At 43.1% G+C, this 26,003-nt stretch overlaps 1 protein-coding gene across 4 annotated transcripts in view; it reads left to right on the forward strand.

Annotated features, from left to right (window-relative positions):
• LOC134227861 (zwei Ig domain protein zig-8-like) overlaps nucleotides 1-26,003 on the forward strand; it is a 706,001-nt gene that overhangs the window by 575,409 nt on the left and 104,589 nt on the right. For all 4 annotated transcript variants that reach the window (XM_062709547.1, XM_062709550.1, XM_062709548.1 and 1 more), the window contains 2 exons: nucleotides 14,100-14,245; nucleotides 22,330-22,400. In XM_062709547.1, the coding sequence (XP_062565531.1) occupies nucleotides 14,100-14,245; nucleotides 22,330-22,400 (217 nt within the window). The remainder of the gene's footprint in view (nucleotides 1-14,099; nucleotides 14,246-22,329; nucleotides 22,401-26,003) is intronic.

Genomic DNA, 26,003 nt, shown 5'->3' on the forward strand with positions numbered 1-26,003 from the left:
TTTCTATTCATGGATGCAGGAGAATAAATTTCCATAGCTAAATCGTTCCGAGGATGGAGCAGTAAGGCAAGCATCGTTGAAAATACTCGAACGGCGATATATTTTCGACCAACTAACGATAGGTACTGGATGTAATTGGCTTCCCATGAAGCTGTAAGTTTTCAGAAAAATTCCCGTTTTCTTTCTCTATGTTTGATTTGCACTTTATCTGGGACAATAAAATAAAACCGTCGATTAAAATGTCGAAGGAACATGATAGACTTACAGAATAATGTGATCCTACTCAATTCTAAACAATCGTCCTTTTGCAGACCAATGCCGCGCTTGACAACTGAAACGCGTCGTTATTTAATTTCGACCTCACGATTTCAGAAGTTTAAATCCCATTAATTCAGAAACAGACGACGAAATAAGCATTTGTTTTATCTATGCCATGTTGCGACATACTTGAAATTTCGTTTTCATCGTTGGTAAGGCGGAACGTGATGACTCGTGTCGCGCTGCCTTTGCATTTACAGCCTCACCACGCTGCACCGGTTTGCTCATGATGAAAATAAAGGTGACCTTTGATACATCATCTAAGAGCAGTAATCAAAATGGTTAAAATAGGCATAACAAAAGTGAACTTTAAACCAGGGACAGAAAAAGTCAGTTCAACTACACTCAAACAGCTGACATCCAACACACAATCAAGTTGCTAGTCCTTCCCGAATTTGAATGTGCGAATGAATAGGACGGCATGTGCACGAACAGCAGCAAGCAGTGTTGGGAAATTTACAGTAAAACACTGTGATTATGCGAATGTTTACATTTTATCCGGTCAAATTTCACGCACCGCACAAACCGAAACAGTTTTAAAAAAAAATGTACGCCTCATTGTGACATTTTTTTGTTGATGAGGCAAACTGTTTGTTTGCTGCTGCCTGCTGCTGCGTGAAAGTCGAGCCGTCGGTGCGGTCAGCATTTGCATGAGATTTCTTGTTTCGGTTCGTGCGCAGCGCAAACAGAACAGAATCGAGTCAAATTGCCTGTGGCGCAAAGCCTAGAAAGAATGCTAGCCGATAGTACTAATTCATCAGTTCTAGCCTCTAAAATGAGCAAGGAGTAATAAAATAATCACTTACCACCAAAAACGGTCATACGTCGTGAAATGAGCGTACAGAAACATTAATTGTGGGGAGAGAAAATAATAAAATCCTGTGCTGACTCTCGTCTGCTTGGTCGTGGCTGCTGCTGCGGCTGCCGTGGTTTTGTTTTTCTTTGACTGCGTGGCAGAACGAATGATAAAAAGAAATGTCAACCGTTCCCGTCCCTGGCAGCAAGCGTCGACTCTCGGTGTCAGCGTTGTTTTGTGCGGTGTCAAAATGAATCTTCAGTTTGGAACATTGATATTCAATTTGAAATCTCAAAATATGAATATCATTTCATACTGCGGGGCATGGATTCAAAATTTTGAAGTCAGATTCTTAAAATATATGCATTTGTTTAGTATATAAAGTAAAATAATCATCATTTATCGGTGCAAATTAACCACAATTCAAAATATTCATTTCAGCCCCGGTAGATATTCATTTTTTGCGCTCGATTATCAATCGGCTATTGAAGATCGGGCGGTAAATTTGGTATGGAAGTTTGACAGCATGCTGCGAGATGTTCGTGCCTGCATCGCCGAGCGTCTGATCAAAACAAACACGAATCTATGACGAAGCTGCCTACTGAGCATCGATGCAACTGATAGTAAAACGAAGATTTCCGTCCTTGCTTTAAACTGTGTAGATTAGATGAAAGAAGTGGTAAAATAATGAATAGAAAGCTAACATTTTGGTGAGGCAAAACACCTTGTTGGGACTAACTACAATGTACTACGCGCCTCCACGCACTGTCCACAGTCTTTTTTAACGAAGGTGAAGGAAATCTGCAACCAGGCACCTGGGATGGCGAACCCAGGTAGTGTGTCCTCGATTATCATAAAACGAAGAGAGGAAACAACTTTCAGGTTGTACTTAAAAACATTTCAAGCCCTACTGTCGTTATTTTGTTGATGCAAACGCATCAACATCGTGGCGTGAAGTGTCGAAAATCTTAATATTACGCAAATCTTAATATTGCAAAACGAATGAAAATGGTGAATAAAACCGAACTGTGTAATGGCCCGTTGAATTATTAACTATTTTGTTTTTGATATAAGCTTGAAGAACTTGATTAAAAGTTCACGATGAAAACTTATTTTTGTTCAAGTGTGCCAATTTTGGTGAGACACCGATTTCTTCACATATTTAGGCCGATACAAATATTAAATTTATTTTATGTCACCCCCCCTCTTCAGTTTTCCAGTTGAGGGGGCGGAAAAAAAAATTTTTTTTTGTGGAATTTTTTTTTTTTTTGCGATTCCTGATCATAATATCTGGTTTACAGTTCGTCTTTGAGTGATAAAACGGCCTACTTTTCCATACCAACGAAATGGGTGCTTTAATGAACATTATGTAACTCAAATGGGTTGCATAATATTCATTATAACACTCATTTGGGTGCTATAATGAAAAACCAACATCAGAACAGTAGTTACATGACTACATTTTGCTGAATAAGTTTGGTTAAGTGTTCAAATAGTGAATTCTCTGTAACGCGTAAAAAATGAAATAGTTTGGTGAACATGAAATCAAAATTTTCAAAGGCAAGTACATCTATCGCTTCACGCTTCATCTATTGCAACAACATGATTTATTGGCAAGAATGATCATGTGCAGTAAATTAGACTGTACAATTTTGGTAGGGGAACTGTACCGGTTTTGGCCATGTTCCTAATTTGGCAAATTTTGCAAATAACTCCAAAAATAAAGCAATTCGCAAGGGTTTTATTAGTTCCAACAAGAGATATATCCCTCACGCTTCAACGCTGCTTTCAACTGATCGATTATTTTGGAAAAATATGTGTTTTCAGGGTTGGCCAAAATAGGCACTAAGTTGGCCAAAACCGGTGCACTTCCCCTACAGATTTATCAAATTAAAGTCCATTTTTCGTCATTGCAAAAAATAGCGTGTGCGGCTCGTTGCAAAACTCGTTTTTTTCAGCACTCGTAGTATTTTATTCCCTTCGATGGGAAAGTGGTTACCTCCAATACATTTTCCAAATCAATATCTTCCACATAACGTATGTACATATTCACATATGAGTTTTCATAACATAGTTGGTCTATGTTGATTCGTTACCCGACAATCTCCTCCCACCGCTGAAATCGAGCAATGCGTTGCCGGATCTCACGAATTAGACGATGATAGTCAAACGCGATGTCAACTAGAAGCGGTTCTAAAAAAGTAAGTTGTTGGCTGCAGACGAACGCCCCGGCCGACGATGGGAAGAAAGTCGAAACAACCGGCAATCATCGCCTACTGTTCGATATTTCACGACGCCTGATTGGAACAAGGACAAGTCCGTGGATGCCAGGGAAAGGCGCGACATGTTAGTCACTCACCGATCTAACTGATCAGCTGATACGTTGCTCGACCTTAGCACAAATTCTTCATGTTTTGACGACTCTTTTTTTTTATTCTAATTCGGATATAGGGAAAGGTTGACAAGTCTCCGACGACAGCAGGCAGGATTCCGGGTGACCATGTGAGAACCATACTGCCAAGCTTTGCGTCATCCTGGAGCAGGACAATGGATTTCACGAGTCCCTCTATTTGTTACTGATTGACCATGGACAAGCCTTCAATCATCTAAATCACAAAAAAACTGCAGGACGTCCCTAGAAGCAAGGGAGGTCTAGACAAAATCCAGACTCCTGCACAATGGAATCGCTAGCGTAAGGCAAGGATGGATGAATTATATCTATGTTGCTATTGCCCATCGTAATCGAGGAAATCATTGGCCACTCTACCAGCCCACCGCCATAGAATAATAGAATGACTTCGGCCTAGATGATGATAATGCTCTACCAGTGCAACATCGCTCTACCATGTAGAGTAAAATGACCTGGTCGTACGCTCCCACTCATCAACGTCAATAAGACCAAATCATTGGATGTGAACAACTCCAACTCCACGGTAGACGGGCAAACAGTGGAAAGAAGGTCGAAAACCAAAGCCAGCCAACGTCGGGTGGCGGCACAAGATCAACATAGAACATGGAGATCCAATCGGTCCAGGCAGTGCCCCAAACCTCGAATACGTGAAATCTGTGATGTTATAGACCAGTGAGACTTTGTGCGTATTAGCAGAGATCACATAGATTTGCAAGTATTCATCAACCGATGTCTACGTTTTACAGTTCGGACCTGGTGGCCTTACTACTGGATCCCGAATGCTGAGCCCATGCCACCGAACTCGATATCAACATCAACTCCACAGTATGAACGAACGTAGGCCGGCCACGCACCACATAACAACGGTGACGAGATCTCCAAGCAAGCGCTACACAGGAATTCGGCAGGCCATCGCAGAAGAGGCAGAGCAAGGATCTCCTTGCTCTGAACCCCTGACAGAAAAATGAACGCAGTAGATAGAAATCAGACTTGGGCTCAAGTCAAGTATGGAGATCTACGTACGTTGGCCCTATGTACCCCTAAGGGCCGGTTTTTTAGGCTGCGTGCACACCGCGTCCACGCAAGGTACCCAGTATCAAATAGAGTAATGCACACATATACGTGTGTCGTGTGCACGACTACATTTGATGCTGGGTATCTTAGGGCATTGGGCCTAAAGCTCAGTGAGTGTGTGAAAATTGGATCCCACTTGATGAATGCCACATGTACATGGGTGCTGACTACTGAGAAGAAAACCAATCTAAGTGGCGTATAGCCAATGTATTGTGTATTTGATTTGCCATTTGTACAAAGTATGGAGATTTATTTTAGAACTTGTTTGGAAGAATGTTTTATTTTTTATAAAACAAGTGGAACTGTAGCTCTCAAAAATCTAGGTTGTTTTCAGTGTTTCGTACCTTTGCATGGAGTAAGGTAAACGAAAAGCTGCAACTGGATACCTGAGAAGACATCGCAGATCATGCGGGGGTTTGGAAGCGCCCAGGCAGCAACCGCTGTGCATGAGCCGAAATGACTTCCTTACGACTCTTGCATGGGTGAGTTTAGCGTCCATTGCATCCTCTTTACGGGTTGACCCGAGGTTGTATCTATGCCACCAACAAGTAGCATGGCATTCCAATAATTTGAGGAACATGGGCTGATATGACGTGCTCCACCGATTCTGCTTCAGACTTCACATGTATTCCGTATAGTCTGGGAATCCTGCAATTCCAAACATATGCAAGAAGTTTATAAAACAGCCAGGTTCAGACAACACATCTGTGATTTCAAAAGTACATCTGACCATTGCCCTTATTGATTCAACCAGTTTGAGTTTCAGACTTGATTTTTAAATTACAAATTTTAAAAACAAAACCCTCTAATTCTAAAAGTACTTTAAAAGTTTTTGCTCGGCACTTTTCCAAAAAGAAAAAGAAAAATTTCTACAGAAATAAGTTCCAGTATTTTTTTTTTTATTTTATAAAGTTTATGCTAAATTCACTACTGGATAAATATGCTACAAATATTCATATCCTTTGCTTTCTCTAAAGATTCTTTGCTATTATTTTCCATTAAAATTTTAAATTTTCAATGGATTATTTGCATTTTGAGCTTTTTTTCGTTTCCTTTTTTTTATCCCCCCCCGTACTTTTCACTAGTGGGAGTTTTGCCACTAGTGCTCTGATCACTCTACCATTGCAGACAATGGAGGTGTCATCTGCGAATAGAGGCAGAATGCTGCCTTCTGGAGGTTCTGGCATGTCGGAGGAGACCAGGTTAACCAGCAGGGACCCGAGGATACTGCCCTGGGGGATGCCTGCGACGATGTTGTGCGCATTGAAACTCGCTCCGCTGATTGAGACCCGAAATGTCCTTGCCGACAGGTAATTGTTGACCAGATAGTTTGGAAGAATGTAGCGTTGTAGTTTGTATACCATCCCATCATGCCATACATTGTCGAATGCCTTCTCAACATCGAGTAAGCCCATGGCGGATGTTTTTGAGACAAACTTGTTCAGTCTGAGGACGTTGGTAACTCGAGTCAATTGGTGTACGGTTGACCGATCGCGACGGAAACCAAACTGTTCCTCGAGCAAGATGTTGAGATTTTCGGCAGACTCAAGTAACCGGTGATGAATAGCTTTTTCGAATAGCTTGGATAATCCTGAGAGAAGGCTGATGGGACGATAACTTTCGGGTGAGGAAGGATCCTTCCCAGGCTTCCGGATGGTATGACTTTCGCTAACTTTAAGGACTATGGGATGTTTCTGAGCCGGAGAGGTGCTCAAAAAACGGAGCTCTCATGTGTTTGCTCGAGCTCGAGATTCAGGATGCTGTCGAAGCCTGCATATGAAGGATGTTCTTCGATGATTTGATAAAGGTCGTCAATTCGCCAGCTGAGATCTCCAACTCCTCCGAAAAGTTGTTGGGAATCAAATGGATGTTGTTAACATGCACGAAGCAGCCGTCAAGCTTCGTGTGGACTGACGATGTTCTGCCCAAGATTGTGTGAGCTGACGAAGTGACGATCTATTTCAGCGACTTTCTCTGCAGGAGTTATCGAGCGATCCTTAGAGCCATTATTGTCTAGTGGGATCAAAGGTGGAATGGGCCGAGACTTGGCCTCGTAGTCCACGCACCTTTGGAACCGGCCCTAGTCGACTTGAAGTAGTTTCGCCGGAACTGCTCATGCCGATTGACCGAGGAGCCCACTTCCGCCACCACCGAACTGAGCTCCTGGTAGAAGACCGGCTGCGAGACGTGGTCGTTTATGTTGGTGATGTACAAGTCGATTGTCGATCGACTCAGTCGAGTGGCGTCATCTGGGCTCAGGATCGTGTAGTGGCCTTCCTCTATGTCGTTGCTCCAGATGGTACCGTTTTGGATGCCGCGACCGTTGCCCCAGGCTTGGTGCTTGGAATTCAGGTCGCTGGCAATGATAAACTGGACTTGTCTCCGCGTTAACTTGACGATGTCCCTCCGAACGGCGGCCTATGAACCATCGCCGGCTTCAACTTGAGTTGGGCAGTACGCCGCGATGAGCGTGATTGTGCCGACGGAAGTGGTCACTTCGACAGCGATGGCATCGATGATGTTCAGTCGGAAGCTTGGCAGCAGGCGACAATTGACGTTGTAGCGAAGAGCGATGGCCACACCACCTCTCCTGGTGGGCCGGTCGAGTCGCACGATACGAAATCCCGGGATGTAGAAGTTCACCTCCAGTTTTAAGTGCGTCTTGGTGATGAACGCCACGTCGATCTCTCTCTCTTGGAGGAAATACGTCAGTTCGATTGTTTTGCTTTTGAGCGAGCAAGCGTTCCAGTTGACGAGTTCCACACTAGCAGCCATTTTCAATGATGAACATGCCAAGACTGAAGTCCTGGTCGAAATGCGTTTCTTCGCAAAAAACACTTGGAAAAAATGCGCGAGCGGAAAGGACGACCGATCGAGCTGCTGTCTCGAACTGGAATGATATAATAATTTAGGAGCGGAGGACTCATGTAGCCTGGTCACTGGTGGGAGGGACTTACACCCTGGAATAACCAGGGAGGCCCGCATACCTCTGTGGGTGGGTCTTAGGGAGTGCCCGGTAGGCTCAAGCTTAATCTAGATCTGGTACTACAGCCCTACATCTTTGAGGAAGCAGATTAGGGCTGATGGGCTTGCGCTATTGTCAGCCAAGGCATCTCGTATATTCGTCGATATTCCGTAGCTGGATCGAGGAATGTCAAACTTTGAACAACGGCAAATCACATGTGAACCTACTGAGTTTTCTATTTCGCAGATTTCACAAACAATACCAAAGGGCCTTCCACCAAAACTATGGCGGGAGATGATGATGCCGTGGATCCTTTGAACTTCCGAAGCTGCGAGGTCCTGGAAGCTGCCCATTAGTTCTTCCAATCCCGGCTAACGATCTGTTTGATCCAGGCTTTAACGTCAGCATGGGGAACCGATGTCATGAAACACCGGCATTGATGCCCGACTCCAGCAAGAGTGTCCGCAGTTACGCTCCCTGGCACCCCACAGTGGTCCGGGATCCAGGCGTTTCGGATGGTCACTTTGCAGCGCAGCGATGGCTCTGGCCGAATCAGTCAGGACTAGGACCGGTTTGTCGGAGGGAAAGGTAACGGTCATAAACAGAGTAGCGGTTCAGGAAGGCTATCCGACGCCGTCAGGTTGTTAACAGTAACGCCTAAGCCGTCTCCTTGTCTCGAAAGGGAACTGCCCATGTCTAGCCACTAGGGAGAGGCTGACGCTGGCCATCGATCCCCTTGAACTATAAAGGAACCCTGTGGGCTCCGGATGTGGCGGAGTCGTATGCTGCAGCTTTTTGGCAAATAGCCGCTTGCACATGGTAGCGAAATGGGAGGACACCCGCTTCGGCACAGGCAGCCTCAGCAGGTGTAGGGGGAGGAAGTCCGGAGGCAATGATTGAAAATTGAGAAGAATATGCTGACAAGCTCCCGACGTGCTGCTGTAAATCAACGATTGTCCGATACGATACCGAGAGGCCCTGTTGTTTGTCCTATGCGGTTTTGATAAGGTTTTAACAAGGATAATCGTCGATTTGCAGCCGGTTTTGGCTGGTTGGAAACGAGGGACAAAAGACAGTTCTCAGTCGATGGAAAGTCCGAGGACCTTGACGAGTTTCCGGTGTGGGATCGGCTGCCCATTAATCTTGAGACTGGAGCCGGAGAGATGATGTTGCCCGTTGCATACATGCCGATGGACTGCACTAACCGCTGCTTTGGTTCGGATACGCGTTCGTGCCGGAACCCGAGCAGCACACATGTTGTACATAGATCACAGTAGCTTATGTGTGACCCGATTTAGTCACAATTTTCACAACACAGTCACAACATTCAGGGTGTCGTCCGCGTATAGGAGACGTAGATGTTCTTTGGTTGCTCGGGTATCTGGTGATGGTTAAACTGCGCCAGTCATGAACAATGGTCGGTACCGACGAACGCAGCGGTATGATCTGAAGCGACTAAAGCAATCTGATGTCGCCACTGTATACGCGAAGAATCTCAATGTAGCGTTCTTCTTCTTATTGGCATCACATCCTCCACTGGAACATTGCCGCTTCGCAGCTTAGTGGTTATTAGACACTTCCACAGGTGCTAACTGCGAAGTTTCTTTGCCAAGCTACCATTTTTGCATATGTATATCATGAGGCTAACACGATGATACGTTAATGCCCAGGGACTGGAAATCGAACCCAGTCACCTTTAGCATGGCTTTGCTTTGTAGCCGCGCATCTTACCGCACGGCTAAGGAAGACCCCGTTGCCGAAAGAGAATGAGCTCGATGGGCCCCTCTTGACGACTGCTGGAATACAGTTGAAGCAGCCATTAACGCCACTAAAGGATCTACAGTAGCCCTACCAACAAAGGTTTAGGATTGCTATTCCGGAGATGGCGAGTTCGATTCTCGGTCTGGTCTAGGATGTTTTCGGGTTGGACACTTTCCCGAAACCCTGGGCATAGTGTATCCATTGTACTTGCCACACAAGATACATACTCATGCAATGGCGGCCATAGAAAAGATTTAAATTTGAAAAGCAGGCCAAGATCTAGTTAGAATGTACAGCCATTGAATAAGAATAAGAAAAAGAAGCCAGGAGCATTTTCAAAACCCTTTGAAGCTTTGAGGGTAATATGAAGGACAGGGATTTACACGAGTAAACCGAAAAACTATCATTTCTCTCCAAAAACGAACTCCATAAATGGAAGAAGGAATATGAAGGATGGGAACAGGAGAAATAAAAACGACATAAGATGGAAAAAGCAGGAAAAAGGAAGAAGGAAGAATAAAGATAGAAAAATAAAATAAAAAAGAAGGAAAAGGCTGGAGAGAATAAGCAAAAAGGAAGAAGGAAGAAGCAATAAAAAAGATGGAAACAAGAGGAAGAAATTAGTAGGAGGTTTGAAAAGAGGAGAAAGGAAGAAGGAAGAAAGAAGAACCAAGAAGAAAGATGAAAGACAGAAGAAGAAAATAGAAGGAAAAGGAGGTAGAAAAATGAACGGAGGACAAAGAAAGAAGGAAGAAGAAATGAAGAACAAAGCAGGAAAAAGGAAGAGGAAGAAGAAAGAAGGAAGATATATAAAGGAAGAAGAAGGAAATAAAGTGGTAAACGGAACAAAGAACAAGGAAGAAAGAGAAAGAAATAAAAAAGGAAGGTGGAAGTAGGAAGAAGGGAAGAGTGAGAGGAACGAAGGAATAAAGAAGAAGGGACATGAAGAAAGAAAGAAGAGGAGGAATGAACAATAAGATACACGAAGAAAGATGGTAAAAATAATAATTTCTCATTTCTCAATACTCATTTCTCATTGTTAGCATACTTTATTTTACAACTCACTTCTCTTCACATTCCTTTCTCAGTTCTTATTTCTCACTGTTAACTTCTTAATTCTTAGTTCTAAGTTCTTAGTTCTCACTTATCACTTCTCCCTTCTCAATTTTCACTTTTTACTACACTACTTCTTACTACAGTTACTTACTACACTTACTACTACTAGGCTCGCGAAGTTTTCATAGCATAACCACCTACCTACGTTTATTAACATTGCACCGGAGTTGTGTCTTGGCTTATTTGACAGGAGCGATCGCCCGGAAAAGCGAATGACCGTTAAAAACTGTGGGACAATCAGAGAGCGCCAGTGACACGTCGGCTCGTCGGTGATACTACTTCTCACTTACTATTTCGCACTTTTCACTTTTTTCACTAATTTCTCACTTCTCACCTCTCACTTCTCAATATTCACTTTTAAATTCTCACATCCCACTACTCACATGCCCCCGGGGCAAAGCGCCTTTTGGGTATTCCATCATATTTACCTTATTTGGTACGGCCGTAACGAAACTAAACCTAAAGTGATGTAGGTTAGGCAAAAAAAGTGTCATAATAAAAGATAAGAAAGTTGGAAAAACCGAAATTTTCCACATTTTGATGAAACATCTAATTTTTCGATGAGACGGTACTACGCGTCTCCACGCACTATCCATACTAGAATGCGTTGTTCCCAAAGAGCTGCCAGCTTGAAGGCGTTTTGCCTCATGAGTTTTCCGACAACGAAATATAACCACTTTTTTGAAATGCGAATATTATCAATATGATTAGGATTTTCTACAATTTCTAAATGGCATCAGCTAGCTATATTGTTTAACTGGCTGTAAGGTACAGTCGTTTTAGAGAATTGTAAAAAAATCTAGGTAATGGTGTTTTGGACATCTGAATATATTTTGGACTTTTGGCTTTATTTTGGTTATTTTGTTACATAAATGTAATTAGAAATATGATTCCGAAAGATGCTAAACAGACACATGATCCCTATCATTTACCCTAGTTCGTCAAGTTTCACATGCAAATTCTAACGCAACCTTCAATATCATGCAGCATTAAAAACCACAAAACTTATGTAATTTCGAAAATATTCATAAATGTTATCAATCATGAATACATCAATAATATCGTTTTGTGAACGGCCTCGAAAACAACTGATTTACAAAGTCATCAATCTTCAAACATAAACCAGTTGCGCTTGCCACACCAGCTCGTATTGTATCTTTACGCCGTGTCATGATGTTCCACTCCATCAACTTCCCATCCTATTGGCCGATATGAAATTGACGAATAAAACCCCATGAAAATCACCTCCCCTTACTAAGGTAAACTTTTCGAACGCGCTGGGAGGAATATTTCAACCCGGCTCCGTGTGGAAGCATTCCGGCTCATGTCGGATGATTTTATTGCCTCAAGGAGTTTCACCGAGCTTATATCATATCATCAGATAGTCAAAAGTGAAGACCTGGCATGTTCTCGAGGATCTCGTGTTCTCCCTTTCTCCCTCGTCGCAACGACTGAGCCGTGCCGTGAGGCTCCGGTACCAACCTTGATGGTATGCGATGCGACTGTCAGCAAGATTGAAAAGAGGATTACCAAAGAATATAGTTTATCAAGTTGATAAGCATAATTGACAGAGCTTATAACGGGCAGACCAAACAACTAGTCTTTGAAATGTGGCGACATGTGGCATTCAATTTTCGATGAAACCCCCGAGGCGCTTATTTTGGCGTTGTATTGGCATGAGAGAGGTGAGGATGCCAAAAGTCAACAGCTTTCATGATCTCTTTGGAAATTTCAAACTACATACGTGACGGCCTAGTCACTTTGGAATTAAAAATTACTTACAACATCACCTACTTTGGCACTCGGAGGGCAGAGAAGGATGCAATTTGTTTGTTTGTCGGTTATACTGAATCGGTTCCGGGGATCGTCACTAGCTGTTGGCAGAAAGAGCCTATTTTTGGCTATAAAGGCGCTTTATCAGACTTTAATGTTTGTTGGGTGTGCAGTGCACCCAAAAAAACCAATCTTACAATCATTATATAAAACCTTGGCATACACATGTACTAATATAATACAAAATTGTAAGATTTCAACACAATGGTCTTCCAAAATTGTATATGCCAAAATTTTAAACAGTTTATGTAAGGTTCTTATGCAGAACCCCCCTCCCCCTTAAGTGCTTACGTAATTAGTGTACGACCCCTTTCTCCATTTACTAGACCATCGATTGTCACCAATCAACGTCCTATCCTCCCTACCCCAGTACTTTGTGGCACGTGGCATTGCATCTTATCTAACTAACTAAAAATCGGTTTAGGATTTCACAGAACTCAAGGTTTAAAATTTTTGGGGAATTAGTCACATTTTCCGTAGAAAAGCAGATAACAAAGATTGATATTTGAGAAGAATTTTAGCAACACCGATTGTCACGCAATTTTTTTTACTGCCATTGATAATGATTATCGATCGTAACGCTCTGCCCAGTTGAGCTCGGCTTCTCTGCATCTAAGTGCTATCGCCATACAAAACCTAAGAGTAACCACAATGGCAATAATCTTGGTTGACCATTAAAAAAAATCCTCCATTATTCGACTTTTTTTTTTTTATTCATTTCTTTATTTGGTAGGCACTCTGTGTTAGTTAACCGCTACTGTGCCGAGATCTACTGTGGTATTCTGCAGCCAGAATCCACACAGAATCTATTTTTAGATTTTTCCATTATTCATTGTTGTTATCGTTGCTGGTCCATCTCATCGTGAATCCATTGTGTCCGTTTTGTCCATGTCGTGTATCCAATGATCGTTGCCTTGTTCGGTTGCCATTTATCTGGGTAACGTTGGAGGAATGCCTCCGAGAAGAACAAGTTGTCAGTCGTCATCAGGCAGCCGTGTCGGTAAGGCTCGCACCCTAATACGCCACCGCATAGGCTGCGCATCCGACGACTGACGAGGGTTTTGGTGGAGGGGCTGGGAATCGAACCCATGACCATTCGCTTGTACGGCGAACGTGTAGCCAACTACGCTACGGGACCCCCCCATCATTATTCGACTTATTCTAAGCTATTTTGATAATTTATTATTGAAAGAGAAACAATAATAACACAGCCTCGAATACTAAACAATTCCCCTCAACACTTCAAACCTCTGAATTAAGATATTGAATTCTACTGATACTAATCTCAAAACATGCTCAGTATGTTGCGAAACACAATAACCAAGTGTTTAGATTTCACTACTCCAACAGCGCATCCTATTATCAAAGGTCGTAAATCTGTTTTATTGACTCCATTATTTCCTCGAGATGTTTACTCCGCATTAAAGCTTAGGAGCGCCGGCGAAAGGAAGCAAGCAAGTAATCTCCCGCAATTGCAGTGAAATTTTCACAACATTTATTGCCTGGCTGTCTCCACTTTACCGGAAGTGCTGGCCCGTTGTTGGAAGCAGGCGACTAAACTAAATTCCTCATGCATTGTAGTGGCGTAGTCTCAGCAACATAATTTATTGCTAGCTTAGATAAATTTTTAAATCTTATGTAGGTATTGTTCGATTCTGAAATGGAATAAAATTCGACCGTCTTCATGCAAAAACAACATTCCAACACTGTTTTCCACGAGCTTAAATAAAGTCATTAAACTTTCCAGGAACTCATTAACAAAATCTGTAATGTTTCTTTTATCTTTTTTTACTGAATCGATTTCCCTGTTCCTTGTTTAATTGCAGATTACGTCACAGGAGACATCAGTACGTCCTTAGCGTTAAACAAGCTCAACTCCGGTGGAACGTTTTTCGCCGGACCATACCTGGACGGGAGCGGAGTCAGTAACGTGACCACACAGATAGGAACACATGCATATCTGCCGTGCAAGGTAGGCAAATCGTGTCAAATGCATGTTTCGTTTTTACTTATCTCATTTCTTGTATGACGGGCGTTCCAAGTGAAACCAATAACAACATTTCCCGGAGACGACCTTTTAGGATAGATATGATAATAATACATACATTCGATTTGAAAGGGGACAGCGGGGACTCATTTTGTATTTCTGCAGCTCAGCGAAATTCGCACAGACTTGTACTCAGCAAAACAAAAACTGATATCCTGGCAAAAATGTCGTTTATTAGCTGATTTTCGGGAAATAACTTCCTTCGTAGCTTAGCAGGGAAGCGCCTGTCTAGCGTACTGGTTTCATGGGATCAAAGCCCACCGAAGAAAATGGTTTTCTTCCAATACATTTTTCTAGCTAAAAATCTAGGCAACAACCAATCAACAAGAGAACACGAGACATTCGGCGAAGAACACAGGGACGAGAAAAGATTAGCGAAGGGAAGCTCGGATCGTAGAGCTGCAAATCTCTCAACTTCATCGGGAGCATACGCATACTCGCTGATGTGCTTTAGAACTGCTGAGAACACAAGCTGAGAACAGGCGATGATGGGCGATATGCAAAGGCACATGATTGGGTGGTGGCCAGTGAGAAAATCTGCAGGTTGAAGATCAATGGCTGGTTCTTCAACACACTCTACGCGTAACTCGAACGTGAGTACGATAGTTGCTTAGGCCAGGATGTTAAAATCAGGTTGATCACTTGCCGCCCGGTTCAAAAGAGATGATAACACAGATGAACTTTGAAGATCTGTACTGGAACAAAAATTCTTCTTCTGCCAGGACCACTTGGTCCAGTTATGCAGGTCGGACAAGTATTGCGTGGACCAACTGGACCACACTCACTGGACAATGTTTTCCGCCTGTTTCCACCTGGAGAGTTGACCCTCTGGAATATCAGCCACGGCCCTGCCACTGCAGTCAGCGGTCGCTGCACAAGAAAATGGCCGGGTGTCAGTAAGCTCAAGCCGTTAGGATCGTTGCTGATTTGCGTGAGCGGCCTGGAGTTCAGACACGCTTCGATTTGTGTCAAGACCGTGTTGAGCTCTCGGGAGTAACCGTTCTGAGGCCAATCGTCTTCTTCAAATACTGCTTCATTGACTTGACTGCCGCCTCCCACAAACCGCCGAAGTTTGTGGATTTGGCTGGAATGAATTTAAATTCATCCCTATGTTCACAGGGCTAGCTGCGATTGAACACTGGGACTACTGATCCTTGAAAAGTGTAGCTAATTCGTCTAGCTGCCGCCTTGCTCCAACAAAGTTGGACCCGTTGTCGCACATTATGAGAACCGGTTTCTCCCACCTGGCTACGAACCTCTTCAGAGCGACCAGGAATCCTGAAATCGTTAAATCTGCAACCATCTCAATATGAACCGCTTTGGTGACCAGGCATACGAAGATTGCAGCGTAATGCTTCACTGTAGTTCGCCTTCTGTTGGGGTAGCATATCAGGAAAAGACCACAATAATCAACGCCAACCCGGAGCAATGGTGGAGCTGGAGTGACTGGAGTGACGTTCCACTGGGAGATCGGCCATCAATTGATCCTGCACGACTGACTTATTACGGAAACAGGTGAGACATCTGTGCACAATCGTACGAGCAAGACTACGAGCGCTGAGAGGCCAATATTGTTCGCGTACACTGGCTACCAACAGTTGAGGTCATGAATGTCAGCGGATGATTTTTGTCAAACAGTATGGGATGCTTCCGATTCATGGAGATTGCGGCATTTTCCAGCCGGCCGCCGACTCGGAGTACACCTTCAATCAATCGTGGGTGTAATGTCCTGATTCGAGACGTTGGGCGAACTTCCCCCTTTCTTTCAAGGTCGACGATTTCTTGGGAGAAACATTCATGCTGGGACAATTTTCCCTAGTTTCAGTATCGCGTCCTTCAGAACCGAGAGTGTAGCCGCACCGAGCCTTTTGGAGATTGACCCGCGTGCATGGAGAGTGTTGTATTTAAAACGCAGCAGTAGTGCAACAAGTTTTTCCAGCCGGTGCAACGTGGAACGTAGGCTGAAGATGTCACTTGGTGGTGAGATTGTAGCTACGGATACTACAGCAGAACTTTTTTCGAGGTGCGATCGATCCAGTTCTTCCAATACAACTTCTTAGGTTTCTGGCAAGTATTCTCTTTCTTGTTTCAACCAGGGTGGACCTTACCACTACAGCAAATTGTTTATAATTTCCGGGTGTAATGCCGTGCGAAAGTGCATCCACTGGATTCTCCGTTCCTGCTACGTGTCCCCAAGTACCATTTTTTAAGGTTTTGCACTTCCGAGATCCTGTTCGCCACGAACATTTAGTACCGTGATGGATTTGATGAGATCCAGTAACGCACAATCATGGAGTCGGTGTGGAAATATGACTGGGCGGAAACTGGAATGCTTGCAACTGTTTTCTCGTAGAGATAAGCTAACAGCACAGCGGAGGACAACTCTAGCCGAGGAATTGTGAGCTGCTCCCTTTTCTTTCCCAGCTCTGCTAGCGGGGAGACTCGTGACTTTGCTACCAGCAGATTAGTGGTGATTGTCCCATCTGAATGCGTACACCGAATATATATGCACGCCCCGTAGGCCTTCGTCGAAGCATCACATAAACCATCAAGCTCCACAGAAAGACAGATTTTCCTATAAGCGATCCACCTTGGGATTTCCAGTAATTCAAGCATGGACAGACTCATTCTAAACTCCATTGCTCCCGAAGTTTGTTTTGCAGGGGTTCGTCCCAAGAGACCTTCGGTTTACAGAGACTTTGGACGAATATTTTGGCAGAAACGGTCACAGTTCCAATTAGCCCGAGAGGATAAAAAAACGAGCAAAATCGGAGATACCTGATCGCTTGCAGATGACCGATGAGTTCCACTCCGGCACCTTGAAGCGAAAAACGTCGATCCTAGGCTCCCAAATCAGCCCAAGAATTTTGGTGATAGCACTTGAGTCATCAATCTCAAACGACGTACGAACGTCTTGAAGTTCTACTACAGCAGAACTTTCCTCGAGCTGCGATCGATCCAGTTCTTACAATACAACTTCTTGGGTTTCTGGCCAGTATACCCTTTCTTGTTTCAGCCATGTGGAGGTATTCGTGAATAAATTCACTTGCAGCTTCAGGATTTGTATCCAGACGACGCTTCAGGGAGAGGAATCGTCACATCACCGTAGATCGTGAATCTCCGAGCTGATGGATTGATGGATTCTTCTTCGGAAGCGTGACAATGAAACGGTCACTTGCACCACGAACTGTTGTGCGATCGAACAGCTTCTCATAGGAGAATTTCTCTAGCGATAGCACACTGTTCGTTTTATACGACTCCAGCTCCCAGAATCGTGTAAGTAGATCGCCGAGCTTCTCCGTACACGTGTTGACAATGTGCGATCTGCACACTTCTGTCTCGGTAGGAAGGTTACCGCATACAATCCAGCCGAGTGATGTATTTTGTACGATAGGCCCGTCATATCCTAATCTGATCTTCTCCTTGTGAAGCAGGTCGAAGAACAGGCTTGCTCCAATGATCACATCCACGCAGCCAGGCTCCGTAAACATCGGATCAGCGAGGGCGATATCTACCGGAAGCTGTAATTTGGTGGAATCAATCCTCTGGATGGGAAGATTCAGTGTAACTTGAGGTAGAACGTAGAAATTCTTTTTCCCAGTGAACGGCGAAAGACGAGAGCGAATATTGACTGAATACACTTCTTAGCGCCTTGACCGATACTACCAACTGAAAGTGCCTCATGAGATCTCTTGAATTTCAGACACTGTGATGCTCGTTCCGATATAAAGCAGAGCTGAGAGCCGCTGTCAAGTAGTGCTCTAGCTTGCATGGTGTCTCCAAACTGATCTTCAAGGATCACGATCGTAGTTGCGAGAAGAACTGAAGACGGAATCTTAAAGGGATAGTTCAATATTGGGAGTGTCTTGTGAGGGTGACGATTAACATCGCATGCTTGGATTGGCAATAGGAATGGGGGATTTGGAAGACTGGTTGGTGGATTTCTGAGGATTAAATAGAGTTTGCTTATGTGAGCATATGAGCCAAAAGTGTGCTCCAGTCTTTGGTGGGCTCCCCGAGTTTCTCCAGCATTTGAAGATGTTTTTGAAATTCACCGATAACATGGTTTAGCGCTTCGAAGTTCGAACGACTCCTTCTTCATTGGATTGATCGCGAACAAAGCGTCGAGGTGGGATTTGACCAGCAACTTTTTGTTTTCGTAACGTGATCCAAGTGGTCTCCACGCTACGGAGTAGTTGGCCGCAGTGATGTCAATCGAAGCGATTTAGTTCGATATCGTTCAAGTGTGGATTGTCGACAATCAGGTTTTTGAAAGTGTCCCTGAAAGTGACCCACTCCATCAGCGATCCTCGAAACGTCGGGGTAGCTTGACACGCATGGCTGGCATTGGAGTCTGGCCGTTGACGTGCTGCACAGGAAACTGCTGAATACTTGAACCAGGACCTTGCATGAATGCTTCTAACGACTGTTTCAAACTGAAGTACTGGTTGATGAATGCCTTCAGAACTTTGGAGTTTTGTTCACCTTGCTCCTTCTCTTTGGCCGCTTTCTGCTTGCGGGCTTCTTCGGAAAGCTCCTTCGAATCCTCTTCTTGTTCGTCGTACTGCTCGAAACTTATTTCAATTTCAGCCCGAACATCACAAAAAGAGTCATACACTTCATCCAACTTAATAGCCTTGCAGATACGGAACCTTTATCGCGTGCTTCATTGTACCCTTGTACAAACTCTCCAATGGACTCCACCATGTCTCGCAACTGCCTCTCCTTCTTCGTTAGGTTTCTCAAATCGGGTATCATCATTTTGCTCACTATTTCACTGCTAGCACTTCACAAAAGTTGCAACCATACCGCGATACCGAACGTCTTAGCGCTTGACAGAACCCACAGAATGACAGAGTAGCTATTCGGAATAATATAATGAACCAACGACCTCAAGGGTCTGTTCACAAATTACGTAACGCAAAAATCCAAGTTTTTGAACCCTCTCTTCCCCTCGTAACAAAAAGTAGCAGAAGAACAATGTTAGAAAATGAACGGCACAAACCAAGGATATTAAGTATGCAGCTAGTAAAAACGGAAATAGATGTTGCGACCATATGGCTATTCATATTTTAGTTTAGCGGGACTGTTCTGTCGAGATATACAATATTTTCTTGGTGTTTTTTTTTCGCATAACTGTCCCGCTATGTGCTATGGTAATGACTAAAACTCTCATCTCCGACAGGTGATATTTTTGCCGCATTTCATTCACAGCTGTCTTTCCGTTGGAATGCTTGTACCGCCCCGATGGTACGAATCGACGATGAGCTGGGTAACTTAATGGTTCTTCGGTAGCACAGAAGGATACTTGAAGTCGTAGGGCGCATCCGCAAAACCGTCGATCCGTCCCTCCATTCTAACTACACCTCCATTGTCCAAGAAAGGAGACATTTGTACAGCTTGCTTTCACTTTCGAGTCGCTGACGCTAGTCCTAGAGACTGGTTGTTCTGCATCGTGATCACCTCACCTGATCGATGAATCGGTAAACATAGGCAACGGCACACAGACAGCGAAAAGCGGCAGAACTGCACCACTAGTTCTTTTCGGAGTTCTTGATGTACGTGGTTTCCTTCGTAGTTCCTCCGTAGTTGGAGTAGATGGCGCGTCCTGTTTTGGCCACAGGTTTGGAGGATTGTACAGGAAGTCTGGTCCACAGAACCAGCGATGACTGTTGCTGATCTGGAGCCATTCTTTCCACTTCGTGGCGTCATCCGCCACATTCAGATGCGAGGGAACGTAGTGCCATTCGTCGACCTTTGAAGTGTTCAAGATCTCAGATACGCGGTACGCCACAAACTGGTGATATCTCCGGTGGTCCGAGCGTATCCATGAACAGTGGAGGAATCACCCCAGAAGAATTGTTGTTTCATTTGCAGTGTGTGGTTTTCCGCTACAGACTTCGCTCATCTGGCTCCGAGCAACGCAGCCTGAAGCTCAAGACAGGGAACTGACAGTAATTTTAGTGGTCTACGATCCTAAAGAAGGCGGTTGCTACGTACGCATCTTCGCCCGCATCTACAAAAACGTGTAGCTGCAAAGATTCGTGGCTTTCCGGTAGATATTCTGGGAAGTAGCACCGTGGTATGCGAATTGTGTCAAGCTGTCCTAATAGATTAATCCGCCGCCGGCATATTTTAAGCAGATCTTCTTTGATTTTGCCGTCCTACCCGATTTTAGCTCGCCACGTCTTCTGAACGAGGATTTTTCCGTGAACCACGACCAGCGATACCAGACCAAGTGGATCAAAAATGCTCATGGCCACTTGGAGGAGCTGCCGTTTCGTTGGAACAACTTCTCTGTGAAGTAGGGGCATCAGTTGTACGCGGAATACAAATCGTCCGATTCGGAACACCAGCTTATCCCGAGTTACGTAAATATTGCATCAACTATCCCGCAATATATGGGACACCGCAGTACAAAGCTTTTATTCGTAGAGTCATGCATAACGGATTATTGCCTGGTCCCATCACGGTAGTGGCTGGAATGAGGCAAGGATGAATTCTATTCCGCTACTGTTCCTTGTCGTAATCGACGATATCATATGGTGTATGCGATTGTTCAATGTGTACGAAACCGTGAGCGGCTCTGGCACCTGATTAGTCAGAAGCAGTGTTGTAAAATGTCATTTGCATTCGTTTGTATAATTTTCCCAGAACTTTTTCCAGAAGGTAACTATCAATTCATGATACATGACGAACTTATAGCGCTTAAATGTGCCTACAACTTTGTCTAACAAGACATTGCTGTAAATATGTTATCTGGGGCGTGGGAGGCAAAATGTCATTCAAATGACATTATGTCAAATGACACGTGACATTTTGGAGAGTTTTCACTCTCCAGCCTCAGAAGTTATATTTAGAGCAATGTACCCTTGGACAAAAATATGGCCCTACTCAATCGTTATGAGTACATCTAAAATTATGGATGAAATTTGGTTTCTAAAGAAAGTTATGAACAAATTAGTCAAATGACATGCAGATGACATTTTACAAGCCTGGTCAGAAGCACCTCAATGCCTTCAATTTAGCTGATGATGTTTATCTACTAGCGCGAGTGTCGCTGAGGGGGAAGGGTCATTTGGCTGAAACCCATAAAGCCGAAAGCCATTTGGTCGAATGCCACTAGGCCGAAAGTTGTTTGGCCGAATATATCATTTGGCCGAACAGACCATTAGGCCGAATGGGTCATTTGGCCGAAAGGATCGTTTGACCGAACGTTTATTCCTCTTCAACGCAACGGGTATCACCATCATCGTCAGTAAGACCAAATCGTCAGATCCCTCCCTGGCTGAAAATTGGTCATCGCTCTCGCCGACAGTCTTGAGATCGTTCAAAAAGGTCTCTTGTAATTTAGTTTTCTTGCGCTCAGATACATTCCGGCTATTCTACAAGCATTCTAAAAGTACATTGAATAGTGACCCATTCTCACTCCATTTGACTCACTGTCACCCCCGACATTTAAAACCCCCGGTATTTAAAAAAGTGTATTGAAGATCACGGTTGTTGATGCTAAGGGAGGAATTTAGGGGAGGGGCCTTAGGGGAGGAAAGAATTCAAAGTGATTCATTCCATTACTAATATCATCTACATTTTCGTATTGCGTATTAATACATTTTCCACCCTAAAAGTGAGACATCCAATCTGCTTTTTATTCTTTCAAACATATTAAGTTTACTGCACAACGCTTTCAATTCAAGGGCATCTATAAACTCGATTCTTATAATTAAATCGTTTTTCATCTAATCCCAAAATAAATAATGATCAAACTGTCTAAAATTTCCACATTTTACGCAATGCTGTAACTTTAGTTGTATTACAATGAGTCTGGTAAGTCACGTTGTCGTTTTCACTTGGAACGCGCCTCTTCTTGGTGACGTTGTCGCCAATCCGAGATGAGAGCCCGACTGCGCATGGCCGAAAATCCGGTTACCCCGGAACACGGTGCACCACCCGGCATCTTTTTTGCTCGACACCTGCTCTGATTTTCTCACCATATTCTATTTCCACAGGTGAAACAGCTGGGGAACAAGTCGGTATCATGGGTACGAGTGAGAGACGACCACATCCTAACCGTAGACAGGTACGCAATTTCCCTAGCGCTGTTGTAATTCTGCAAATTCCATAATACCACACTGTCATTAGCTATTTTTCCATCCTCCATCGTCACCGGGGCGCTTTCAATTCAGCCTAATTCTCCGTCGAAAAGCCGCCCTAATTGAGATCACTGGCACTTGCCAATGCTCTGTTGCTCACTCCAACTGCGGTGGCATCCCCCTGCCCTTCATCGGTCCGGTGCGGTGGTCGACCGATTCGTTGGATGCCTGTGGGGTTCACTGCCGCTATGATATCGAGAGCGCTTTTAGTCCATCACAGTTTAGGTTGATTGCATTGTAATGGCCATCGAAAAAACGTGCGGCATTGGAAGGGAAATGGCCAATCCGTGGGCCATTTCGCAGTTGGATTGAGGCAAACCAGATAAATACCTACCTATGAAAATATCTACGAAGCACGGGGGGCATGATTGGGGTTGTTTCCGTGCTGAAATCTGTGCGGCGAAATGAGATGATGTCGTGTAACCTTTTTTTTATCGAAAACTGATGTTGGTTTCTTTTAAATTATTTTTCATTGCTAATGAAGTCAAAGTTTGACAGTCTAGGATAAATTACGATTATGCAACGATCTTTTTGTTTTTTTTTTTCAAAACTAGTGTTTAGTCTCTTCGCTTCGTCAACAAACACATTTGTATTGAATATGGTGGACAGCCATTCAAACACGTGGAAACTATATTGATTCCATCCCAAGAAAATGCTTCGGTTGATGGCCGCTTTTGAATGGAACCAAGCAAATCAGTCTGATCTAAGTTTGAGCTAACGGAAGCGGGTCCAATGTTGGCCAAACATACTTGAGCTTTGAGAGAAGTTGCATAAACTTCCAAATATGAGCTCAGATTGGTAAATCGGTTTTCCGTGTGTGATATTGTAAACGTATCTGAAAGAAAATGCAGGGGCTTGTTTCGGGTGTAGGTTATTCTCGTAATCTTGTAACATCGAACTTACTTTTGTTAGGGATTAAGAAAGAAATAAAAGCTGAATGAAGCTGTTTTGCACGCTCTGACTATGCAAAGATTTGTTTTTAGTTTCTAATAAAGCGCAATCATTAATTTTACTCAAATATAAAGCTTCTACTAAACTAAAGTTTTAGCGAAACAAATTGAAGTTTTGTTTACAGAAAATCGTTAAAGGCGTTCACTAATCATTTCCGGCTAATTACAGTCCACTCGGTACAGCCAGCTGATAACTTTGCAAAAAGTCATCAATCTATGAAATCCCCATCACAATAGCATTCCATGGAGTCATTCATCCCCACGATTTTGGTGATTCTTGTGATAGTGATTAATTATCAAATAGCCAGCGCACCACAAAGCGCATTTTCACCCTCCGAATGGGAACAATAAAAACAACTTTGACATCGATTTTCTACTTCATTTGATGTGCGCCGACGAAGGCAATGACGGCAAATCTGTAGAGTTTGTTCACTATTATGACATTACTACGGTACAGTGCCAGAACCATGGACAAACAGTGGACCCAACTAAGTGTTGGATGGATAGTACTGTAAAAGGAACATTCCTTTGAATTTTTGAATATGTTAAACAAAAAACCTTTCAAAATGTCCAACGAACATTTTGCGACGACATTTCTTAATTTTTTTTGTGATTTTTTTTTAAATTTCGTCGGAATTTTTAGAATGATTCAAATAAAATTTTGAAATTTGGAACGATATTGTAAAATTTTGCATCGTTTTTTATATTTTTTCAAACTTTTTATTGAACCTTTCAAAGTGTTGAAGAAATCTGCATTGTTTAAGACTTTTGCCAATTTTTCTTGAAGCGTTGCAATTGGAGTTTTGGAGAGTTGAAGAGTTCCGTTAAAAAAACTGATCTATTTGAAGCTCCAATCCAAATTTAACTTAAGTCATGATGGTGATTTTTTTTAAGGTAGGTGAAATAATTCAAGCCCGCCGAACCTATTCAAGCTACTATGGAACAACTCTGCCGTGAGTTCTGTAATCTATGTAAAGCCGACGTGGTGCTCCAATTTAAGTTGGAGCAATTATCAAATCAAATCACAGAAATTGCCGCCAACTTATTCGATACTCTCAAACAACGAATCTTAGAGAGACGATCAGAATACGTTGATAATCTTGCTTTTTTGACTAATCTTGCCGAAAAGCAATCGATCAGAAACGATTTTGGCATTTTCTTCAGGACATTCATAGCTTCTTTGATTAAACTTGCGGGACTTGCACTGTTGTAAAAAGTACAACACATTGAGTAAAATTGAGTGAGGTCAACTGACTGACCGAATTGGCCCAAACCACCATGTATTTCTCACATAATTAATTCTTTATCAATTGAGAAAATATCGATTGCGATTCAATAGACGGATAAATGGCTTGAGTAAATATAACTAAATAAATTGACCTCGCAGTTAATTCGCAGTTCTCACTCCTCTATGACCGTAGGTGGCCATCAGATCTGCCGTAACCTGGAAAAGTGACGTAACAGCCATTTTACAACATGCATGTTTTCCATTTTTCGTGTAAATTGTGTTAAAGAGCTCGATGAGTAGTACTCGTTAACACCATTTTTGGAAAATGGCGTATACGTCACTTTTTCAGATTACGGCAGAGATGGCCTTCCGGATAATCCAAAACGTCCATAAAAATGGTCATTGCGGAAAGATGGAGAAGCGCATTTATTTTCTAAACCGCTTCTGACGGTGATCTTCGAGTTAATAGACATATTTTAATTCTATGACCGTGAGTAGCCACCAGACAGCCTTTCCGAGAATCCGGAACACCTGTATAAATGGTCATTCTGTACAGTTCGACAAAAACCAGCATTTTTTTTCTAAACCATTCCTGATAATGACCTCCCAAGTAACATTTTAAGTTTTATAACGCTGTTGAAGACCATAATTTGCTCTTCAAGAGTGTTATGGAACAATCATATAACCAATATGTTACTAGGGATAGTAGTTGGTTAATGCTTTTTACCATACAATATTTGAGTGGAGTGGTCACCGTAGATATAATAATAACCCAAGAATATACTGATGTATGCACGGATGATGTACTGCACGGAACTTTCCCTTACTCGATATTGAAGGGACCATAGAATTAGGGACGTATCCCGGGGGAAAACATTAATACTTGATCGAATAGGTAAAATTTGTTTCCTTTTAAGTGAAGTGAGAAATGAGATGTTCAAAATAAATAGTGAACAGCGAGAATTGAGAAGTGAGAAATGGGATGTTTGAAATGAGTACAGATCAGTAAAAAGAGAGAACTATAAAACGGCAGTGAGTTTTGAGTAGTGTAGATGTATACAGTAGCATGTGAGTAGTGGAAAGTGAGAAATAAGAAGTGACAAAAGAGATGTGAAAAGTGAGATGTGATATTTGCGAAGGGAGAAGTAAGATGTTAGTAGTGAGAAAACATAAGCAAGAAGTGGGAAGAGAGGGAAGTAAGAGGTGAGATGTTGAGTAGTGAGAAGTGAGTGGAGAGATAAAAGACAGAAAAAAGAAGGAAGTCAGTTCGTTTCTTACTTCTCGTTCCGTGGTCCTCACTTCTCACTTCTTACTACTCCCTTCTCACAACTCACTTCTCACTCCTCATTTCT

The sequence above is a fragment of the Armigeres subalbatus genome, chromosome 3 (genome assembly GCF_024139115.2).
Source record: "Armigeres subalbatus isolate Guangzhou_Male chromosome 3, GZ_Asu_2, whole genome shotgun sequence".
NCBI classification, from domain to species: Eukaryota; Metazoa; Arthropoda; class Insecta; order Diptera; family Culicidae; genus Armigeres; species Armigeres subalbatus.